This window comes from Xenopus laevis, chromosome 1L (assembly GCF_017654675.1).
Source record: "Xenopus laevis strain J_2021 chromosome 1L, Xenopus_laevis_v10.1, whole genome shotgun sequence".
NCBI lineage: Eukaryota > Metazoa > Chordata > Amphibia > Anura > Pipidae > Xenopus > Xenopus laevis.
The window spans coordinates 232729163-232753639 of record NC_054371.1 but is presented as its reverse complement, the minus strand read 5'-3'; the positions used below and the strand labels follow the sequence as shown (position 1 = coordinate 232753639).

At 44.5% G+C, this 24477-nt stretch overlaps 1 protein-coding gene across 1 annotated transcript; it reads right to left on the bottom strand.

The window, feature by feature from the left end:
• Positions 1–15451: 15451 nt before the first annotated feature.
• Positions 15452–24060, bottom strand: dctn3.L (dynactin subunit 3 L homeolog; the record flags this gene model as incomplete). Its single annotated transcript, NM_001091177.1, is given in 7 exon segments — positions 15452–15944; positions 16816–16875; positions 16999–17057; positions 18639–18722; positions 19380–19466; positions 19647–19731; positions 23953–24060. Coding segments are annotated over 7 exon segments (549 nt in total). The 3' UTR covers positions 15452–15854.
• Positions 24061–24477: the final 417 nt, after the last annotated feature.

Below are 24477 nucleotides of genomic sequence, written 5' to 3'. Positions count from 1 at the left end.
GAATTGGACTGTGGGTGTCGCCGGGGGGCCGAGCTCTGGTGCAGCTGAAGTAAATGTGCAGTGACATGAGATGTTGTTTATTGGAGCACAAACCCCCGGCTCATTCTCTCTATAAACTCCCGACTGATGCTGCATCTCACTGGGAACGATCAGTTGTGTACTGAGTGTTGTAGTTCAACCTCCACAGGACTGATTCAGGCTGGACATTTCCTACTTAAACTGTAAGAATACGGGGTCACAATGGGCCACAGGCACCAGGAGCACAGATACTAGCCACTGGGCCACTAACAGCTGCACCTCCTCATGGGACAATGGGGGAGAGTAAGGCCAAACAGTTGGGGGAGAAAAGGAAAGGGGATGATAGACAGATATAGAAGGGGAACAGTAAAGGAGAGAAATAGCAGGAGCAGAGGACGGGATATAAAGGAGAGAAGCAGAGACTAGTGGACAACATTGGGCTGATTTACTAACAAACCAGCAAATTTGCTGCTGGGCAATAACCCATAGCGACCAATCAGTGATCAGCTTTATTCAGGCAGCTGCAGGTACAACAATAAATGCAACAAACTGATTGGTTGCTGTGCGTTACTACCCACAGCCAAATCTGCCCAGTGTTGATATATAACCCCAGTAGTGTTTATAGGGTATGGGGGGGTTGCTTAGAGGGAAAGGGGGGAATATGGAACCCCAAAAAGTTGGACATGGGGAGGGGGTGTTGTCTTGTGTTTCCCACTGCTCTTGTCTGACACATCCATCTGTTCATGTGACGCTGGTGGGGCCCCGGCTGTTCCCTATTAGTTCCACTCCCCCCCCCGTATCTGCTGTGCCAGAATCCTGTATAACTCAGGCTGGGGGTGAGAAGCCCAACGTGGGAACAGACTGGAGAGACTCACTGATACCCCCCCCACTGATCCCCCCTCAGTACCTGATCCAACACCTGCACCTCTGGTACTTCCCAGCTCTCCCTGTAACACCCCTTTCCCTCCTCTAATCTCATTGGCTCCCTCCTGTCTGCTGGGAGGAGCTACTGGTGAATAAAGCATCCGACCCTTCCTTGTACCTATCTAATGTATCAGCCTGTACCCCTGATTCACTTCCCAGCTCTCCCTGTAACACCCCTTTCCCTCCTCTAATCTCATTGGCTCCCTCCTGTCTGCTGGGAGGAGCTACTGGTGAATAAAGCATCCGACCCTTCCTTGTACCTATCTAATGTATCAGCCTGTACCACTGATTCACTTCCCAGCTCTCCCTGTAACACTACTTTCCCTCCTCTAATCTCATTGGCTCCATCCTGTCTGCTGGGAGGAGCTACTGGTGAATAAAGCATCCGACCCTTCCTTGTACCTATCTAATGTATCAGCCTGTACCACTGATTCACTTCCCAGCTCTCCCTGTAACACCCCTTTCCCTCCTCTAATCTCATTGGCTCCCTCCTGTCTGCTGGGAGGAGCTACTGGTGAATAAAGCATCCGACCCTTCCTTGTACCTATCTAATGTATCAGCCTGTACCACTGATTCACTTCCCAGCTCTCCCTGTAACACCCCTTTCCCTCCTCTAATCTCATTGGCTCCCTCCTGTCTGCTGGGAGGAGCTACTGGTGAATAAAGCATCCGACCCTTCCTTGTACCTATCTAATGTATCAGTCTGTACCCCTGATTCACTTCCCAGCTCTCCCTGTAACACCCCTTTCCCTCCTCTAATCTCATTGGCTCCCTCCTGTCTGCTGGGAGGAGCTACTGGTGAATAAAGCATCCGACCCTTCCTTGTACCTATCTAATGTATCAGCCTGTACCACTGATTCACTTCCCAGCTCTCCCTGTAACATGTGAATTTCTTCAAGTTTGAGCCCCCCCCCATTGAAACTAATGCTGTGACTTTGGCAGAAGCTGCTAATGGGCGACTGGCAGAAATGTGGGTGCAACAAATTTCCATCAGCAACGGAGAATTTCCCATTTAATTAGACATTAATAATAAGAAAAGGGGGGGGCAATGCTAATAATGAACAGAGAGCAATAAACACACAGAACTGAGGAGCAGTCGGGTAGTGGGGTACAGAATGATCCCCCATGGGGAGAAAATAAACTCACTGTTACAGGGGCAGAATCTGGGGCCAAACTGATTCCCGACCCATAACACTGGGGCCCATATTAGTTATTATTAGTTATTATTATTATTAATAATCCTGAACTAATTGACTGGCAAAGTGGTTTCCAATATAGAAGACTGGGGGTGCTCCTGATGAAAGACTTTGGGGTACGTGGGTAGAAAGTGGTTCCTCTGGAGTTTGTGGGTCACGTTGGTACAAGGGGCTGTCGATACAGGGGATTTGTGGGTTCAGTGTGTGGGGGCCAAATGTGAGAGACACCCTGACTAGTTTCTCTGAAGATGGGACTCTATGGGGGCTGCTTCTAGAATTGGGGCCCCTCTTTTCTTGCACTTTTCCAGGGCCCCTGCCTGTTCCATGATGTAGAACTAGAACTGGGAGTCTCTAGGGTGCGACTGGGTGTCTATAGGGTGCTGGGAGTCTGAAGGGTGCTAGGAGTCTATAGGGTGCGACTGGGTGGCTGTTGGGTGTGCCTGGGAGTCTCTAGGGTGCCGGGAGTCTCTAGGGTGCGACTGGATGTCTAAAGGGTGCCGGGAGTCTATAGGGTGTGACTGGGTGTCTATAGGGTGCTGGGAGTCTAAGGGTGCTGGCTGTGAATGGGTTAATGGGATAGAAGGAAAGGCCCATGGAATGAATGAGGAGCTGCACATAATCCCGTGGCCCCGTGGCCCTAAGTAGAAGGAGGGAGAGAGGAAAGAACAAAAGCTGCATTGTCCCCCCCCCCACAATCCCCCTGTGTCTGACCCAAAGCTGCAGCTGGAGGGGGGGGGGCTCATATCCAGCTTCTTGTGGGGCCCAAATGGCAGAGAGACGTGCCAGCCCCCCCCCCCACTCTTTCACAGACGTAGGGAAAACATTAAAGGGCAAGTAAACCTGAACAAGTGGATCCGTTACCCTGGGACTCGTCAGTAGGAACCAGAGCCAAACTCAATGGAAGTGCCTATGTGGCCCCTGTAGCCCCCGCAGGAGTAGGATTGGGGGCCAGAGATTTGTACCTATTTCTATTCACCCTCGGGGGCAGCACATTCTAATTACACACGGGGCCAGTCTGTGTCTGATCAATCAGTGAGGGGCCCAGTCAGGAGGAGGAGGAGCACAGAGAACATCTCCTCGGGGGCGGGGCTTGTAATAATGATAAAGCGATTGTATTGGCTGAGTTACAGGATAATGATGGGTTGTCATGTGGGGGTTCCACTCTCAGGAATTGGAGCTCCCCCCAAGTCTCAATTAAAGGGGTGTGGGGGGGGGGATGATTCAAACACACAATAGGCTTGTACCCCCCAAACTAATGGGAACACGGGACATCAGGATGGGGAGAACAATTAAAGGGGTTCTGCAGAGGAATCGGGTTTAATCCCCTTTGGACACCCCCAGAAACACAAGCAGTGCCCCCCCACAACATACAAATATCCCCCCCCTACACACACTGAGCCCCCGGTGCTGGCGGGTCACGAACCAGTGTCTCATGTTCTGGTACAAAACTGGGGGGAGACACTGATACAATGCAGAGCCCCCCACAACACAGAGGGGGCCACACACACAATGAGACCAGTTATGTCTTTCTGTGCCCCCTGGACTGTTTCCTCCCCTCCCCCCCTAGTCCTGGTGGTGCCCGGGGGCCAGCGCTTGTGCCGGGGGGAGTCGTAGGTGCTGGGGGGGGGGGCTGCTAGTGGGTGGGGTGTGAGCTGAGCAGGACACAGGTAGTGGGACACTTCACTTCACAGTCAGGGGGTCGAGTCCAACATCAGACACATTGGGCCCCCACATCTCCTGGTGACCTGGAGCTTCACACAAGATGGTCTTGCCCAGAGCTTTGCCCCACCCACTGAACAACATCTGCCTCACGCCCCCCCCATCTTCCCAATGGTAAAGCCCAACAGCTGGAGCATCTCAGTTACTGTATGTCCTGAGGGAGCCCCGGGATTGGCTCAGCCAACGGCAACTCCTCCCCTCGCACCTTCTTGTAGTTCTGCATCCGCTGTCCCACCTGCAACACAGGCTGTAAGTACTGACCCCCCCACATGTAATGACCCCCCCCATGTACTGATCCCCCCCACATCTACTGACCCCCCCAATCTACTGACCCCCCCCATGTAGTGACCCCCCCCACATCAACTGACCCCCCCCATGCGCCAGACACTTATAGTGACACCGGATTGGGCAGCAGCTCAGTGACAATTTCCAGCTGAAAGTCCCACCTTATTTATTGACATTTTCCTTTCCTGGAGTGTCACATGTCAGTGGCACCAGTGAGTTACGTCCCCATTATGTTACACCCCATTATGTTACCTCATTAACAAACACTCCCCAACCAATCAGAGACCCCGTGTAGCTGCAGAATCATTAATAGAAGCTTTTTGTATTGACTAAATAAAGACACAAACACAACGTGGCAGTTGTACAATACAAAGACCCCGTAGGACTGACTCACAACTGACACTTGTAGCTACACAGGCTCTGCCTCAAGGACATTTATTTACTTACAGTTTTGGGAGGTGAGACAGATCACGTCTTCTAACAGTAATTCCCTATATTTATCCCTATATTTATCCCTATATTTATCCCTATATTTATCCCTATATTTATCCCTATATTTATCCCTATAATGTATAAAATGTACCGATATAGCAACTTCTCAATGGTCTCTATTGCCTCTAAGTACCGCAGTAGTATCTTACGGACGACTTTCAGTTACCGCAGGAAAATGGACGTCTGAAATGAATGTTGTTCAGCTGTTTCTATTATATCAGTGAGTATCAACGCCCTCAATTTAAATTTACCCCAATATCTCCTCATACCATTGTACCGTATGTAATTGTGTAGTTTTATTCACGTTACTGCAATGAAACAGATCTGCTACACGGATGTCTATACTGTATAATAATCCAATAGACGCTCTGAGCAGTGTCGTCTAGTGATCTCTAGTAAACTCCCCATACTCACACTTATGTGTGCCGACGTTATAGCTGCTTAATTGCAAATACGTGGAATTGATGACACTAACCCGCTACTACCAGTTTCTGGTAAATACAATATAATGCAGGATAGTATAGGAATTGATGGGTTACAATCCTTCAGACAACTATAAACTAAACTATAAACTATAAACTATAAACTATAAACTATAAACTATAAACTATAAACTATAAACTATAAACTAAACTATAAACTAAACTATAAACTAAACTATAAACTAAACTATAAACTAAACTAAACTAAACTAAACTACTACTACTACTACTACACTACTACTACTACACTACTACTACTACTACTACTACTACTACTACTACTACTACTACACTACTACTACTACTACACTTCTACTACTACTATACTACTACTACTACTATACTACTACTACACTACTACTACTACTACTACTACTACTACTACTACTACTACTACACTACTACTACTACACTACTATACTACTACTACTACTACTATACTACTACTATACTACTACTATACTACTACTATACTACTACTACACTACTACTACTACTACTATACTACTGCTACTACACTACTACTATACTACACTACTACTACTACACTACTACTATACTACACTACTACTACTATACTACTACACTACTACTACTCTACTACACTACTACTACTCTACTACTCTACTACACTACTACTACACTACAACTACTACTATAACTATACTATAACTATACTACTATACTACTACTACTATACTACTACAACTATACTACTACTACTATACTACTACTACTATACTACTACAACTATACTACTACTACTATACTACTACTACTATACTACTACTACTTCTTCTACTATACTACTACTACTACTATACTACTGCTACTACTGTACTACTGCTACTACACTATTACTGCTACTATACTACTACTACTATACTACTATTACTACTACTATTACTACTACTACTACTATTATAATGAAACAAGAAGCTGCATCATGTGAGTAATTAATGACTGTAGGATTAATAGGATAATTGCAACACCTATACACTCAGAATTCCAATGGTTTCCTGCACATATCAGAATTAGTACTCGGCCAGGTCCTCATATAATGATGATGAACTGTGATGCTGTATAAAATAATACTGTGTGGTGGACAAGGTAACAATAGTAGCGACTATGAACACGTAAGATGCTGAGAAGCCATAAAACAGGAGCTATAAACTACACTCCATTATTAATATGCTCTTACCTAAAACATATGTAAAAGTGCAGTGATGAGCACTCTATTGAATTTACTTTGAAGCAATAGTTGTAACTATAATAAGCCTAAAGTTAACGTACAATTGGGAAACTGTATCATGGGAATAAGACACCACAATATCCAGCCAGTATCAATATATTTAGGAATTACCAGATACCATCATAGAGTCGCACCAGTAGGTGAAACAGTAATTGTTGACATGCTGAGCTATTGAACCTACTTAGCATGACCTACAGAGTTAAGCTATAGGACATAGCAACATGTTACTCACGAGCTACTGGTTGGGGATCACTGGGATAGAGGAATGGTGAGGCCCCAACAACAGGGATGTGTCCCATATGTTACAATATAGAGGCTTGATGAGCTTCAGTAATCAATTGCATGTCATGATAATTACTGGAGTAAACTAGTAGCTGAAGTTACACGGAGGACAAACTAAGATGTAGAAGGGAATACAATGAAGAGCCGTGTTAATATGGTGCATGAACCATAACATGGAGAATATTATCATGAAAGTAATTGAGAAGCTGAATAATCATCGACTGCCGGGAGGTAATTCGTTTAGATTTTCAACATGACTATATGGAAATAGTATAGTTACCGGAGTTGTTATATAGTAACGTGTTAAACTATCAGGGTCTCCTTTGTGTCCATGAGCTGGAAGCTAAATACAGATAGTGCTAGTGACTAATGATTACAATATGGTAGTATAGTCAATTGTAAGAGAACACAGACACCCTGAATGGCCATACACGGATAGCTTTAGTAGTTACACAAGTAGTAATAGAGTAAAAAGAACTGCATTTAATATCCATATACTGAATGGCTATACAATGAAAGCTTTAGTAGTTACACAAGTAGTAATATAATAAAAAGAACTGCATTTAATATCCATATACTGAATGGCTATACAATGAAAGCTTTAGTAGTTACACAAGTAGTAATATAATAAAAAGAACTGCATTTAATATCCATATACTGAATGGCTATACACTGATAGCTTTAGTAGTTACACAAGTAGTAATATAATAAAAAGAACTGCATTTAATATCCATATACTGAATGGCTATACACTGATAGCTTTAGTAGTTACACAAGTAGTAATAGAGTAAAAAGAACTGCATTTAATATCCATATACTGAATGGCTATACACTGATAGCTTTAGTAGTTACACAAGTAGTAATATAATAAAAAGAACTGCATTTAATATCCATATACTGAATGGCTATACACTGATAGCTTTAGTAGTTACACAAGTAGTAATAGAGTAAAAAGAACTGCATTTAATATCCATATACTGAATGGCTATACACTGATAGCTTTAGTAGTTACACAAGTAGTAATAGAGTAAAAAGAACTGCATTTAATATCCATATACTGAATGGCTATACACTGATAGCTTTAGTAGTTACACAAGTAGTAATAGAGTAAAAAGAACTGCATTTAATATCCATATACTGAATGGCTATACACTGATAGCTTTAGTAGTTACACAAGTAGTAATAGAGTAAAAAGAACTGCATTTAATATCCATATACTGAATGGCTATACACTGATAGCTTTAGTAGTTACACAAGTAGTAATAGAGTAAAAAGAACTGCATTTAATATCCATATACTGAATGGCTATACACTGATAGCTTTAGTAGTTACACAAGTAGTAATAGAGTAAAAAGAACTGCATTTAATATCCATATACTGAATGGCTATATCATGATGGGGCTGGATAAATGCAGATGTTGTAGTGGGGTAACAAAGGTGAAGTGGAGGGGTGCCCAGGGGTGCAACTACAGAAGAAGCAGACCCCATAGCTGCAGGGGGGCCCAGTGGGCACAGGGGCCCAACCCACGTACAATCCCAATACATATAGGCAAAACAGGTCGACCCCTAAACACCCCGGAGGCCCGAAAAAACAACCCGCCATGGGGTCCAGACACATGTAGCCATGTCACTGAGGGTGCCCTTAGTATAATAAGCTGCTAGTACTGGTTGGAAGCCATAGTATAGAGGGCTATAGGTGAGCACTTAGTACAACACACTGAGTTGTTACACACAGATAGCTTTAATCATTAATAAAGTTGCATAGTAATTATGAACTGCAGAGGTGCATTTAAGCATTACTTCTGCTCAATGGCTAGTATCATGGCTAGTATCATGGCTAGTATCATGGCTAGTATCATGGCTAGTATCATGGCAGAACTGTTTAATGAACATGTTGCAGTACAATAGCCTGGTGGACTACAAGGTAGTGATTAGTACAACACGCTGAATGGCCATGATAGTACTGAAGTCTGCAGACCTATAGTAATAATGAACTGGGGAGATGCACTTAAGTTCTGCTTGGTAAATTCTGCACATGTTACAGTATATCAGCATTGTCAGACATATAGGAATAGTGAACTTGCCAAAGTGCAATAAGAATCAATTTGCTGAATGGACATTCCCACTAGTACTGGCTAAATGCACACATTGCAATATAGTAGTATAAAACTGCAGGTGAACTGAGTGTCGATATAGATAAACTATATAGTTATAGCTTTGATAGCAATAAAGAAATAATCACCTGCAGAATTGCACTTAATATATACGTATGTCTACTTTATGGTAGCGCTGGTGAGGTAGTAAATAAGATGTGCAGACATGTACTTAGTAGAATATATATATATATATATAAGTAGAGTATATAATGGCTCAGGAGAGAACGGTTTAATGCAGGAATTGCACTATTGTGGCCTGGTAAGTGCAACGGTGTGATTAGAACAACACACAGGATCTGCAGACATATAGTTATAGTACGACATAGTGTAATAGTAAGACATATAGTAATAGTAAGACATATAGTAATAGTAAGACATATAGTAATAGTAAGACATATAGTAATAGTAAGACATATAGTAATAGTAAGACATATAGTTATAGTACGACATAGTGTAATAGTAAGACATATAGTAATAGTAAGACATATAGTAATAGTAAGACATATAGTAATAGTAAGACATATAGTAATAGTAAGACATAGTGTAATAGTAAGACATAGGGGCAAATTCATCAAGGGTTGAATTTCGAGGGGTTAAATCCCTCGAAATTCAACTGGGGAATAGAATCGAATAGGCAATTCGGGCGAATTTACGCACTGGCGAATAGTCAAATTGGCGAATATTCGTCAGGCGAATAGGCGCTCGATCAAATATGCGCTCGAAGGATTTTCATTCAATCGAATGCCTCTTTATCCGATCAAAAACTTGGAAAACAAGCCTATGGGACTTTCCCATAGGCTTTTTAAGCAATTCGGTAGGTTTTAGGTGGTGAAGTAGGCAGTCGAAGTATTTTTAAAAGAGACAGTACTTCGACTATCGAATGGACGAATAGTCGCAGCGTTTTTGCGCTCGATCCAGTACTTCGACTATCGAATGGGCGAATAGTCGCATAGTTTTTGCGCTCAATCTATTCGAATCATTCTACTCAGGCAAATTTACGCCAATATGAGAGTCGAGGAGCACAAAAAAAAACTACTCGAAATTCGAGCTTTTTTCCCCTCTATTCATTCACCCGAGCTAGGTGAATGGGCCCCATAGTGTAATAGTAAGACAGAGTAATAGTAAGACAGAGTAATAGTAAGACAGTGTAATAGTAAGACATAGTGTAATAGTAAGACATAGTGTAATAGTAAGACATAGTAATAATAAGACATAGTAAGACATAGTGTAATAGTAAGACATAGTGTAATAGTAAGACAGTGTAATAGTAAGACATAGAGTAATAGTAAGACATAGTGTAATATTAAGACATAGTGTAATAGTAAGACATAGTAATAATAAGACATAGTAAGACATAGAGTAATAGTAAGACATAGTGTAATAGTAAGACATAGTAATAATAAGACATAGTAAGACATAGTAATAATAAGACATAGTGTAATAGTAAGACATAGTGTAATAGTAAGACATAGAGTAATAGTAAGACAGAGTAATAGTAAGACATAGTGTAATAGTAAGACATAGAGTAATAGTAAGACATATAGTAATAATAAGACATATAGTAATAATTAGACATATAGTAATAATAAGACATATAGTAATAATAAGGAGTTTCTTGTGATCATTTACCCACAGCTTGATACTACCCATCTCCAGCTAATGACTTCAATAGATCCTTAGTAAGGTGAAACATAGTGTTTAGGAAGCAATGTTACTGGGTGTGTCCCTGGGATTTTGTTTAATAAACATTAGCGCCATTGGATGAAACAATTCTCGTTGTATGTAAGATCCCTCACTAGTATCTCTGGACAATTTGCTACTTGTTGCTCATACACCTGTAGTAACATTTCCATGCCGGAGGCAATTAGTGTAAATCATTCTCTCTTTGCATTAGGAGCCTTTGCCTTAAGGGACGGGCAGTTTCGGGGGGGGTTCAATTTCCGATGTCGCCCGAAGTTTCCTTGAGAGGCAACTTGGAAATTGAATTGCTGCGAGTGCATTGGCCGCTAGTGTTTTGTCATTATACCTGGCGGCAGGTACGGGGGAAGACAATTTGGGGAGATTGTCGCCCCTCAGAAGAGCCGATTGCCAGGCGACTAAATCTCCCCGAATCTGCCCGTGTGCTAATTCCCTATAGGGGCAGCGCAGGTAAAACAGCTCATCTGTTCCATCAAGCTGGTAACTATAGCACAGGGGCGGGTAACCAAATCACTCACTGGCACTTACTAAAGCTGCACCATCCTCTGTTAACATTGAAAACTTTCACTTATGTGATATAAAGAAATATATAGTCATACGCCTTACCATTCCGATTAGAAGAAAAGAGGTTCCAGCTAAATATTGGGAAGGGGTTTGTTACAGTGAGAGCTGTGAAGATGTGGAATTGTCTCCCTGAATCAGTTGTACAGGCTGATACATTAGATAGGTACAAGGAAGGGTCGGATGCTTTATTCACCAGTAGCTCCTCCCAGCAGACAGGAGGGAGCCAATGAGATTAGAGGAGGGAAAGGGGTGTTACAGGGAGAGCTGGGAAGTGAATCAGGGGTACAGGCTGATACATTAGATAGGTACAAGGAAGGGTCGGATGCTTTATTCACCAGTAGCTCCTCCCAGCAGACAGGAGGGAGCCAATGAGATTAGAGGAGGGAAAGGGGTGTTACAGGGAGAGCTGGGAAGTGAATCAGGGGTACAGGCTGATACATTAGATAGGTACAAGGAAGGGATGGATGCTTTATTCACGAGTAGCTCCTCCCAGCAGACAGGAGGGAACCAATGAGATTAGAGGAGGGAAAGGGGTGTTACAGGGAGAGCTGGGAAGTGAATCAGTGGTACAGGCTGATACATTAGATAGGTACAAGGAAGGGTCGGATGCTTTATTCACCAGTAGCTCCTCCCAGCAGACAGGAGGGAGCCAATGAGATTAGAGGAGGGAAAGGGGTGTTACAGGGAGAGCTGGGAAGTGAATCAGGGGTACAGGCTGATACATTAGATAGGTACAAGGAAGAGTCGGATGCTTTATTCACCAGTAGCTCCTCCCAGCAGACAGGAGGGAGCCAATGAGATTAGAGGAAGGAAAGGGGTGTTACAGGGAGAGCTGGGAAGTGAATCAGGGGTACAGGCTGATACATTAGATAGGTACAAGGAAGAGTCGGATGCTTTATTCACCAGTAGCTCCTCCCAGCAGACAGGAGGGAGCCAATGAGATTAGAGGAGGGAAAGGGGTGTTACAGGGAGAGCTGGGAAGTGAATCAGGGGTACAGGCTGATACATTAGATAGGTATAAGAAGGGGTTGGATGGTGTTTAGCAAGTGAGGGAATACAGGGATATGGGAGAGAGCTCATAGTACAAGTTGATCCAGGGACTGGTCCCATTTTGGAGTCAGGAAGGAATTTTTCCCCCTCTGAGGCAAATTGAAGAGACTTCAAACAGCGAGATTTGCCTTCAACTTTACATGCGCTAAAATTATCTGTGACTGATGTGCCCCCTCTACTGATGACTTTTGCCATTACACACACATACATATATACATATATATAGTGGATAATGTACCCCCTACTGTAATTTATAAAGATATTATGTTACCGAGGAGTTATGTGACCATATAAATGGACGAGGCCGAAGGCCGAGTGCTTTTATACAGGTCACATAACTCCGAGGTGACTTCTAATATCTTTATAAATTATAGCAGGGGGTACAATATGTATTATAATCTACATTTTCTAGGTGCAGTGTCTTGATTCCTAAAGATGTCTGGCTTTGCTTTATGTACTACAAAATGAGTCTGTTTTGCTTCTGTTCGACAGCACATGTAGTTGAATTCCTAGTTTTTTCTCCCCTTGCCTTCTTGCCTGCCATGGGTAACATCTTAGGAGAAAGGCCAGGGAAGGAGGGAGATTGAAGGTGGGAGAGAGAGAGGTTATGCAAAAACTGGGAGGGTCGGTGGAAAGAAGGGGGGGCAAGAACAGAGAGAGACCATGTGAGGGGAGGGAGATTGGAGAGGGTTCCAGAGTGAAAAATGGAGAGGTGGGTAGTGAAACTTGAGACAGGGGGGTGTGAGAGAGATAATATGAAGAGGAAAGGGAGAGCAGTAAGGCATCATAGGATGAGGGAACAGACGTGGATGTGCAGGGGGGAGCGAGAAATGAGACCAAAGCAATAAGAGGCAGTATCCGAGGAGTGAGAAAGTTTCCATTCTTAGGGGATAGAGGGCTGAGTTTTGTTCGCTTCTGTGAGACCCCCTCAATCCCAGCCTATCCCTCCTGTGCCCAGGAATAACCTCAGCGCTGATCATTCCCACGCTTACTTGTCTTTTAGAACACAAGCCTTTCTGCTGCTGTTTCCCTTCCCTGCCTGCGTTGCCATTTGTTTCTTATTAGATTTATTTGGCTGAATGCAAAGTCCATTGGCTGCTGATATATATATACAGTACATCCCCCTCCATGCATTAGAAACAGCAACAACAGCAGCAGGGCTACTTGGCAGCCCGAGCACTGTGTTAGGCTGCAGCAGTCACTCGGCACTAAACAAGCAGCGCTGCTCCTAACAGGAGGGGGAGGGTGATTAACGCCATATTAGGTCAAAACCGCACCTCCTTAGATGTCTCCGACTGAAGGTGGCCATACACGGATAGATCCGCTCGTTTGGCGATGTCGCCAAACGAGCGGATCTCCCTCCGATATGCCCACCTTGAGGTGGGCAATATAGGGCTAATCCGATCGTGGGCCCTAGGGCCCAACGATCGGATCCTAGCGTTCGCCAAACGGGCGGTCGGATCGCGGGACCGCATCAACGAACAGATGCGGCCGCGATCCGACGGGATTTTTAATCCCATCCGATCGAGATCTGGCCGACTTTCGGCCAGATCTCGATCGGGGAAGCCCGTCGGGGGCCCCCATACACGGGCCAATAAGCTGCCGACACGGTCTGTCGGCAGCTTTTATCGGCCCGTGTATGGCCACCTTGACAGTGCTGCTCCCCTGGCTGGGCTTAGAGGTTTGGCTCTCGTGAAAGGAGGAGCGCTCCGTGCTGCGTGTGCTGCGTAAGTAACATTTAATCCTGGCAGTCACATGGGAGGGGGGAAAGAGCAGAGGGAGAGCTGCAGGGAGACGGAAGTGCTGACTCAAAGAAACGGCACGTTCTGACGTCAGAACGCGCCGTTTATAAGGATATAATTTACAGTCTGGTCCCATAGGGAAAGGACCAGACTGTAGATTATATATATATATATATATATATATATATATATATATATATATATATATTTATACTGAAATAACCCCTATTGTTTCATTCACTTCAACCCCTTCTGAACCCCAACGCTTCCTCGTGGGACCCTTAATCATAACAAGGTTACAGATATATAGAAACATTGGGGTGTCACCCTGCTATAGTTCCAGGGGTACCCAGGGTACAAATAAACACTCACCCCAAATCTCCCCCTAACTGACCTTCAGACTGGGCCCCCTTAGCTCATAACAAGGTTACAGATATATAGAAACATTGGGGTGTCACCCTGCTATAGTTCCAGGGGTACCCAGGGTACAAATAAACACTCACCCCAAATCTCCCCCTAACTGACCTTCAGACTGGGCCCCCTTAGCTCATAACAAGGTTACAGATATATAGAAACATTGGGGTGTCACCCTGCTATAGTTCCAGGGGTACCCAGGGTACAAATAAGCACTCACCCCAAATCTCCCCCTAACTGACCTTCAGACTGGGCCCCCTTAGCTCATAACAAGGTTACAGATATATAGAAACATTGGGGTGTCACCCTGCTATAGTTCCAGGGGTACCCAGGGTACAAATAAACACTCACCCCAAATCTCCCCCTAACTGACCTTCAGACTGGGCCCCCTTAGCTCATAACAAGGTTACAGATATATAGAAACATTGGGGTGTCACCCTGCTATAGTTCCAGGGGTACCCAGGGTACAAATAAACACTCACCCCAAATCTCCCCCTAACTGACCTTCAGACTGGGCCCCCTTAGCTCATAACAAGGTTACAGATATATAGAAACATTGGGGTGTCACCCTGCTATAGTTCCAGGGGTACCCAGGGTACAAATAAGCACTCACCCCAAATCTCCCCCTAACTGACCTTCAGACTGGGCCCCCTTAGCTCATAACAAGGTTACAGATATATAGAAACATTGGGGTAACAGTCACCCTGCTATAGTTCCAGGGGTACCCAGGGTACAAATAAACACTCACCCCAAATCTCCCCCTAACTGGTGCTGTACATGACCACAATGAATGTTAAATGAAACAAGTCAGATGCAGTTGAACTGCAGACTTTCAGCTTTAATTCAGGGGATTGAACAAAAAGATGCATAAAAATGTGAGGCTCTTACAGACGAGTGTTTCAAGCTGCGCTCCACCGCGTTCCGTTTTTCTGCGTTCAGCCGCAGGGGAGCACAGGAGTAGACACATTCAGTTTTTGTCAATGGGGCTGTACTCACACAGGCGCATGTAGGTGCATACGCAGGATAAATGCAGCATGTTGAGTCTCAACCTGCGTTCGGCGTGCAGGAGAATGGCCCAGTGAGCTTGCAATCTATATAACACTGTAACAATCCCCAATATGTAAATAATGTGCAAGAGTGAGCTTGTAGTGAGCCCCAAAGGATTGAGTCGGGGCACTGTAGTTACATGGAGTTTATTGAGCATATCCATATGAATGACTTACAGGGGGTTTATAATATCAATAAATAAAGCAGGGGGGTTCAGGGTGTGGCCTCTGATATGATATTCATTTCCCAGACTTCCCTGCTGGACTAAAAGGAGGCTAGGGGCCCTGGCACACAGCACTGGAATTCTATGCAGACTGGGTCAGTACTAGTAATGTGACCCCCAAGCTTTACATACAGCACCCCATCTACTGATCCCACCCTGTAAAACTGGGGGCCCCTTGTAATCAGAGAGACCACTGTCGGATGTGGACTCTCTGTATCCCCGGGGGCGGGGCCATGTGCAGGGGGAGGTGCCACAGGACAGTCTATAGGTTATAGTGCAGCAGTAGCAGATATAACCAGCAGGGCGGCGCTCATTCAGGAAGGTTGTTGGGTTGCTTGGCAGCTTCCAGCTGGGACAGAGTCTCATCCCACAGTACAAACTGCTTGGAGAGGAGAACAGTCTGGGTCAGAAGGTTAAGGTCCAGCACAGAAATGTTAGAACCCCTCTATTCTCACCGACTCAAACTCTGATTAACCCTTGCCCCATGTCTGGGCTCAGTGCTGGGCCACTATCTGCCAGCAGGTACCCCAGCAAGAATACTGGGAGTTATAGTTTGATCACAGCTGGGGACCTCCACTCACTATATAGAGGCAAATATCACAGGAACCAGCACCCTACTCCCACATGTCTTTCTCCCTCAGCCAAAAGGTGGGCGCACGGGCAGGTAGGGTGGGCAGGTGTGTGAGGATAAGTTGGAGGCATCACACGTTTATAAGATTGAGTTTCATTGTTTGATGTTAATAGAATGACAACATACAGGCTTAGGAATTATTAACTTATAATACACAAAAGTCAGGAATATTTTGTCAGTTATATTCTTATAAACAGTGACTAGTGATGTCATCAGTTATAAACGGTGAGTAGTGATGTCATTTCTGTCACAAGACGCACTTAAACTTGTGTATTATAATAAATAAAGTCCCCCTTGTTGGAAAATGAGGATATTAGAAGTCACCTCAGAGTTTTATGACCTGTATAAAAGCACCCAGCCTTCAGCCTTGTACATTTATATGGTTATGGAACTCCTCGGTAACTTCTAATGTCCTTATATTTTACAATAAGGGTTACTTTATTCACTATATAAACGCTGCTTAATGATGTCATCAGTTGTAATCTGAGTTTAGTGATATCATTTCTGTCACATGACTCACAGATACTTATGTATTATAATTAACTACCCCATTATTTCTGTTTTGGCCGCCCCTAAGCCAGAGGGTGTAATGTGCAGGTAGGTAGGTAAGTAGACAGGTGGGTGTATATGGAAAGGATACCATCTTGTTATAATCCTCTAGCAGCCGTTTTGTTTCACTTGTGATCTCCTCGCTCTGATCCTGGGGAGAGACAGGAAGACAGGAGGGGTAACAGGGGGTTAATGGGAGGGCAAAAGCCAGTGGGTGAGTGGGAGTGTGGGTGAGTGGGAGTGTGAGTGAGTTTATGATGGGAAAACCACTGACCTGCTGCTTGATGTGGATCTGGGAGAGAGTCTGGAGCCGAGAGGCCTGGCCTGGAACTGCTGCAGAGACAAGAGCAAACGTTTATATTCACCACTCATACCCCGTCGCCTTCTACTCCCCGTCGCCTTCTACTCCCCGTCGCCTTCTACTCCCCGTCGCCTTCTACTCCCCGCACCCTCTGTCATTGGATCAGTGTTACTGGATCAGTACATTGTATCAGAATCAATACCTGCAGTGTATAGATATATAGATCATGGGCCTGTAGGGCTGCACTTACCATACAGGCTGCAAAGGACCCATGTTCAGCTTTATGGTTCCCCTATAAATAATATCCCCCCTCACCCCCGAGCGCTCAATAGGGGGGAATTCATAAAAGTGGAGAGAGACTATTGTTGGAGTAAAAGTGGTGGTAAACTGGTGTAAAATACTTTCTCCATATTCACAAACAGAAATCCACCTAATTCTGACTCAATCGCCACTTTTCTTATTTTAGTAAAGGAAAGAAAGTTTTACTGACACTTTTATGTATTTGTCTTTCAAACGACATAAAAATGGTGCAAAAACATTTTCTCCCAACATTTTAAAAATAGAGTAAAGTTCATGTGTCAGATCAATTGTAAAATAATCTTCTTTGGTTCAGCAAATCTTCATTTCACACCTGGTGTAGGTGCCCCATTGGGGAATTATTATCATATTAATAGGGATTAATAACAGGATTAATAGAGATCAGCATTTTATAGTCAGGGCACAAGTTTGTGTCTAACCCTTTAGGTGTAAAATCCTCATTAACAAAACAAGTAAAAAACTGATTAAACAAAATAAGTGTATTTTATACAATTTTATATGTAAAAGGTTTTTAACTCACACTTGTGTTATTTTACTAGTTTAATCTTAATGAATGAGACAATATTAGCAATTTGAGTTAATATATTATCTAAAGGAAAAGTAAAGCCTCGCAGCCATTTTTTAGTTTTAGCAGCAATTAGACACTTGCCCTGAGATAATAAAACATATTTCTGATACAAATCCCAATATTATACAAAATAGCATTTCTTGTATTTAGACCCTTATATCTCGTTACACAAGTGGAATTACACAAACATGTAGCGGATTTAGAAAGTCCGGGTTATCCTGAAACAATTGATGTATAATTTTCCTAAGTAAAACCCCTTCCCTGAAATTACAATTTGATGTATGACTGACAGGTGTAGTAAGAGCTGAAGAAAAATTCAGAAAAAAATTCTATAAAATGTTGTGCAAAAGACAAAATCTGAAAAGTGGAGATAGAGGTTTGTGAATTTGGTAGGAAATCCCACATTTTTATCTGCACTTTTATTTTGTCTCAATATAAGGACTTTTGTGAATTCCCCCAGTGAGTCTTTGCTGCACATGAGTGGAGAAGGGCAGAGGTGAGTGCCCAAGGTGCTACTGCCATGCTGTGTGCCCGTGTCCTTATAGCAGAGACCCTTGGGCAGAGGCAGTTCCTATTTGAGAGTGGGGTGATTACAGCACTGCTGCCCGGGGGTGTCTCTGGTAGTTGTATGAGGTGTGACTGGTAAAGTGCCAGTAAATAACAGGAGGTGAGTGTGGAAGTGAGTAATTGTATAGGAGAAGAAATACGAGACCTGTGGGGACATTACCTGTGATGTGGTCACTGTCCAGATAAGAGGTGAGACTGTGCAGTTGCTCCAGCAGCTCCGCCTGTGTCATGATGTACTGCTCCTCTGCACAAGGGAAACACTGGCGTTACATGGAGCATTACATTGGGCATTACACAGGCACTACATGGGCATTACACGGGCATTACACAGGAACTATATTGGCATTACACAGCCATTACATTAGGCATTACATTAGGCATTACATTAGGCATTACATTAGGCATTACATTAGGCATTACACGGGAACGACATTGGCATTACATAGGTCATTACATTGGGCATTCCATTAGCATTCCCAGCATTACATAGGTCATTACATGGGCACTACATATGTCATCACATTGGCATTACGCGGGAACTACACAGCCATTACATAGGTCATTACACGGACATCAAATTGGCATTACACGGGAACTACATGGGCATTAGACAGTATGGCAGCACAGCTCCGTGCCCACTATGTAATAAGCCACACACAGTGCACTTCCCATTGGATGCCAAAGTGGGGGCTTTATAGGCCTGGATCCCCCAATGAATGTATTGCCACTCACTTCCCTGGCACCTCCTGCCCCCACACTGCTTTTATTCTGCCACCAATTGGCAGTGGCTGCCGGCAGGTGTCGGGAGTTGTAACTAGCCGGAGCCGAAGGGTCACAGACTGAGCCGCACTACATGTTACCCCTTATGGGAACCCCAAAATTGTGTTTAGCAATGAGGTACCTGCCAAGATGAACTCCAGCTTCATGGCATCGGGGAGGGCGATTCTGTCAATGTACTGGGGCTCCAGGTACTTCATCAGGTCTTCAACTAATAGAGAGAAGAGTCACATGAGCCTGGCACCCGCCCAATCAGCACTGAGACGGGACCCCCAAAACCCTGGAAATCCGCACAACTGGAAAGGGTCTGAGTTACACAATTGTATCTTCTCTATAACAAGGGAACCAATGAAATCCAGAGGGAAAATCAGCCAATAGGAGCAGCACTTACTTTTCTTATACAGAGTCTTGACTCGCTCACGCTTGCCTGCGATATTCCCAAGTGTCATCTGAGCCTTCAGCAGCCCATCTGTCACCTGCACATCAAATACACACACACACAGACAGATATATATATAGATATATATATATATATATATATATATATATATACATATACATATACATATATAATACACAAAAGCCATGAATATCTTGTAAATTATATCCTTATAAACGGTGAGTAGTGATGTCATCATTTATAAACGGTGAGTAGTGATGTCATTTCTGTCACATGACTCACTAAAATTTGTGTATTATAATAAATAAAGTACCCCCATTTGTAAAATATGAGGATATTAGAAGTTACCTCGGAGTTCCATGACCTGTATAAAAACACTCGGCCTTCGGCCTCGTGTTTTTATATTGTCATGAAACTCCTCGGTAACTTATAATATCCTCATATTTTACAAGAGGGGGTACTTTATTCACTATATAATACACAAAAGCCATGAATATCTTGTAAATGATATCCTTATAAACGGTGAGTTCTGATGTCATCAGTTATAAACGGTGAGTTCTGATGTCATTTCTGTCACATGACTCACTGAAACGTGTATTATAATAAATAAAGTACCCCCAGTTGTAAAATATAAGGATATTAGAAGTTACTAATTTTTTTACCGACAATTTTTCAGACACATTAGACTCTCCAAAATGAAAATGTCGGTCAAATTGTCTTTTGAAAAGTCTTGGTAAATGTCGTTTGTACAATGCAAAGTTATACGAGATTTTAGAAAATTGTTGGACTTACGAGACATTCAGAGACGGTAACATCTGCCTTTGTGAATTTGCCGTTCGTACAACATTTTACAAATTTGTCAACCGTCACTTCTGGGGTTACTTATTATACCGACACTTTTGTAAATTCCCCCCATGCAGTCTGTACATATTTGGTGACTCCAACTCCCGCTCCCCAAAATTGCTCCTGACTCCAATGGCTAATTCTAAGCAACTTTTCAGTTGGCCATCATTTTTTTATTTTTTATTATTATAGTTTTAATTATTTGCCTTTTTCTTCTTCACTGACCCTATCTAAAAAACAAATGCTAAACAAAGGCTACAAATATATTGTTATTGGTACTTTTTATTACTCATCTTTCTATTCAGACCTCTCATATTCCAGTCTCTTGTTTAAATCAGTGCATGGTTGCTAGGGGAATTAGGATCCTAGCAACCAGATGGCTGAAATTACAAACTGGAGAGCTGCTGAATAAAAAGCTAAATTAGGAAAAAAAACACAAATAATAAAAAAATGAAAACCAATTGCAAATTGTCTCAGAATATCTCTCTCTACATCCTACTGACAGTTAATTTAAAGGGGAAAAGGGGGTGCTGGGAGTTCCACTAGAGGCTGAGAATGATGGGAGTAGTAGTAGTAGATACAGAGGACAGGAGGGAATGCTGGGAGTAGTAGTAGATACAGAGGGCAGGAGGGAATGCTGGGAGTAGTACTAGATACAGAGGACAGGAGGGGATGCTGGGAGTAGTAGTAGATACAGAGGACAGGAGGGGATGCTGGGAGTAGTAGTAGCACAGGGGCCAGAGGGAATGCTGGGAGTAGCAGTAGATACAGAGGACAGGAGAGAATGCTGGGAGTAGTAGTAGCACAGGGGCCAGAGGGAATGCTGGGAGTAGCAGTAGATACAGAGGACAGGAGGGAATGCCGGGAGTAGTACTAGATACAGAGGGCAGGAGGGAATGCTGGGAGTAGTAGTAGTAGATAGAGGACAGGAGGGAATGCTGGGAGTAGTAGTAGGTACAGAGGACAGAAGGGAATGCTGGGAGTAGTAGTAGGTACAGAGGACAGGAGGGAATGCTGGGAGTAGTAGTAGATAGAGGACAGGAGGGGAATGCTGGGAGTAGTACTAGATACAGAGGGCAGGAGGGAATGCTGGGAGTAGTAGTAGTAGATAGAGGACAGGAGGGAATGCTGGGAGTAGTAGTAGGTACAGAGGACAGGAGGGAATGCTGGGAGTAGTAGTAGGTACAGAGGACAGGAGGGAATGCTGGGAGTAGTAGTAGATAGAGGACAGGAGGGGATGCTGGGAGTAGTAGTAGATACAGAGGACAGGAGGGAATGCTGGGAGTAGTAGTAGATACAGAGGGCAGGAGGGAATGCTGGGAGTAGTAGTAGTAGATAGAGGACAGGAGGGAATGCTGGGAGTAGTAGTAGGTACAGAGGACAGGAGGGGATGCTGGAAGTAGTAGTAGTAGATAGAGGACAGGAGGGAATGCTGGGAGTAGTAGTAGGTACAGAGGACAGGAGGGGATGCTGGGAGTAGTAGTAGATACAGAGGACAGGAGGGGATGCTGGGAGTAGTAGTAGATACAGAGGACAGGAGGGAAAGCTGGGAGTAGTAGTAGATACAGAGGACAGGAGGGAATGCTGGGAGTAGTAGTAGATACAGAGGACAGGAGGGAATGCCGGGAGTAGTACTAGATACAGAGGGCAGGAGGGAATGCTGGGAGTAGTAGTAGTAGATAGAGGACAGGAGGGAATGCTGGGAGTAGTAGTAGGTACAGAGGACAGAAGGGAATGCTGGGAGTAGTAGTAGGTACAGAGGACAGGAGGGAATGCTGGGAGTAGTAGTAGATAGAGGACAGGAGGGGAATGCTGGGAGTAGTACTAGATACAGAGGGCAGGAGGGAATGCTGGGAGTAGTAGTAGATACAGAGGACAGGAGGGAATGCTGGGAGTAGTAGTAGTTGATAGAGGACAGGAGGGAATGCTGGGAGTAGTAGTAGGTACAGAGGACAGGAGGGAATGCTGGGAGTAGTAGTAGATACAGAGGACAGGAGGGAATGCTGGGAGTAGTAGTAGATACAGAGGACAGGAGGGGATGCTGGGAGTAGTACTAGATACAGAGGACAGGAGGGGATGCTGGGAGTAGTAGTAGATACAGAGGACAGGAGGGGATGCTGGGAGTAGTAGTAGCACAGGGGCCAGAGGGAATGCTGGGAGTAGTAGTAGATACAGAGGACAGGAGGGAATGCTGGGAGTAGCAGTAGATACAGAGGACAGGAGAGAATGCTGGGAGTAGCAGTAGATACAGAGGACAGGAGGGGATGCTGGGAGTAGTAGTAGTTGATAGAGGACAGGAGGGAATGCTGGGAGTAGTAGTAGGTACAGAGGACAGGAGGGAATGCTGGGAGTAGTAGTAGATACAGAGGACAGGAGGGAATGCTGGGAGTAGTAGTAGATACAGAGGACAGGAGGGGATGCTGGGAGTAGTACTAGATACAGAGGACAGGAGGGGATGCTGGGAGTAGTAGTAGATACAGAGGACAGGAGGGGATGCTGGGAGTAGTAGTAGTAGATACAGAGGACAGGAGGGGATGCTGGGAGTAGTAGTAGATACAGAGGACAGGAGGGGATGCTGGGAGTAGTAGTAGATACAGAGGACAGGAGGGAATGCTGGGAGTAGTAGTAGATACAGAGGACAGGAGGGGATGCTGGGAGTAGTAGTAGATACAGAGGACAGGAGGGAATGCTGGGAGTAGTAGTAGATACAGAGGACAGGAGGGGATGCTGGGAGTAGTAGTAGATACAGAGGACAGGAGGGAATGCTGGGAGTAGTAGTAGTTGATAGAGGACAGGAGGGAATGCTGGGAGTAGTAGTAGGTACAGAGGACAGGAGGGAATGCTGGGAGTAGTAGTAGATACAGAGGACAGGAGGGGATGCTGGGAGTAGTAGTAGATACAGAGGGCAGGAGGGGATGCTGGGAGTAGTAGTAGATACAGAGGACAGGAGGGAATGCTGGGAGTAGTAGTAGTTGATAGAGGACAGGAGGGAATGCTGGGAGTAGTAGTAGGTACAGAGGACAGGAGGGAATGCTGGGAGTAGTAGTAGATACAGAGGACAGGAGGGAATGCTGGGAGTAGTAGTAGATACAGAGGACAGGAGGGGATGCTGGGAGTAGTAGTAGATACAGAGGACAGGAGGGAATGCTGGGAGTAGTAGTAGTTGATAGAGGACAGGAGGGAATGCTGGGAGTAGTAGTAGGTACAGAGGACAGGAGGGAATGCTGGGAGTAGTACTAGATACAGAGGACAGGAGGGGATGCTGGGAGTAGTAGTAGTAGTAGATACAGAGGACAGGAGGGAATGCTGGGAGTAGTAGTAGATACAGAGGACAGGAGGGGATGCTGGGAGTAGTAGTAGATACAGAGGACAGGAGGGAATGCCGGGAGTAGTAGTAGATACAGAGGACAGGAGGGAATGCTGGGAGTTGTTGGTACTAAATGCTGGGAGTTACCTTCCTGGCCTCGACCCCGTTCCGCCCGTACAGACGCCTTTCCACCTCCTGCACCCGGTTCAGCATCTCCCGCAGTTCCGCCATCCTCACACCCTGACAGACACTAGCACTTCCGGCAGCAACAGGAAATACATCTCGTGAATGAGCAGGAGGCGTGGAACGCAGCGGATATAGAATGCGCGCCAATAATAGTTACGTCACGTGTTACTTCACCTCGGACTCGCTGACTGCCGGTTTGACGCTAAAAAGAGCAGGCAGTGCGCGTTATTTCAACTTATTTATTATAATTCATGGTAACAAGGTGCGTCACTGGCGGTTTCTCTTTGTTCTTGGCGAGTTGATCAGTGATGGTGTCTGTGGCAGATCTGACGGCCGCCGCTAGGGGCAGCAAAGTAGCGCAGGATAAATGGGACCCTCGTTGTTTATCTCTGGCGCCCCCTGGTGACTGAACCTGAAATTACATGGAAAGGATCCAGCAGCAGCAGCAGCACATGGTTGGACCTGCACAAGTTACACAGTTATATA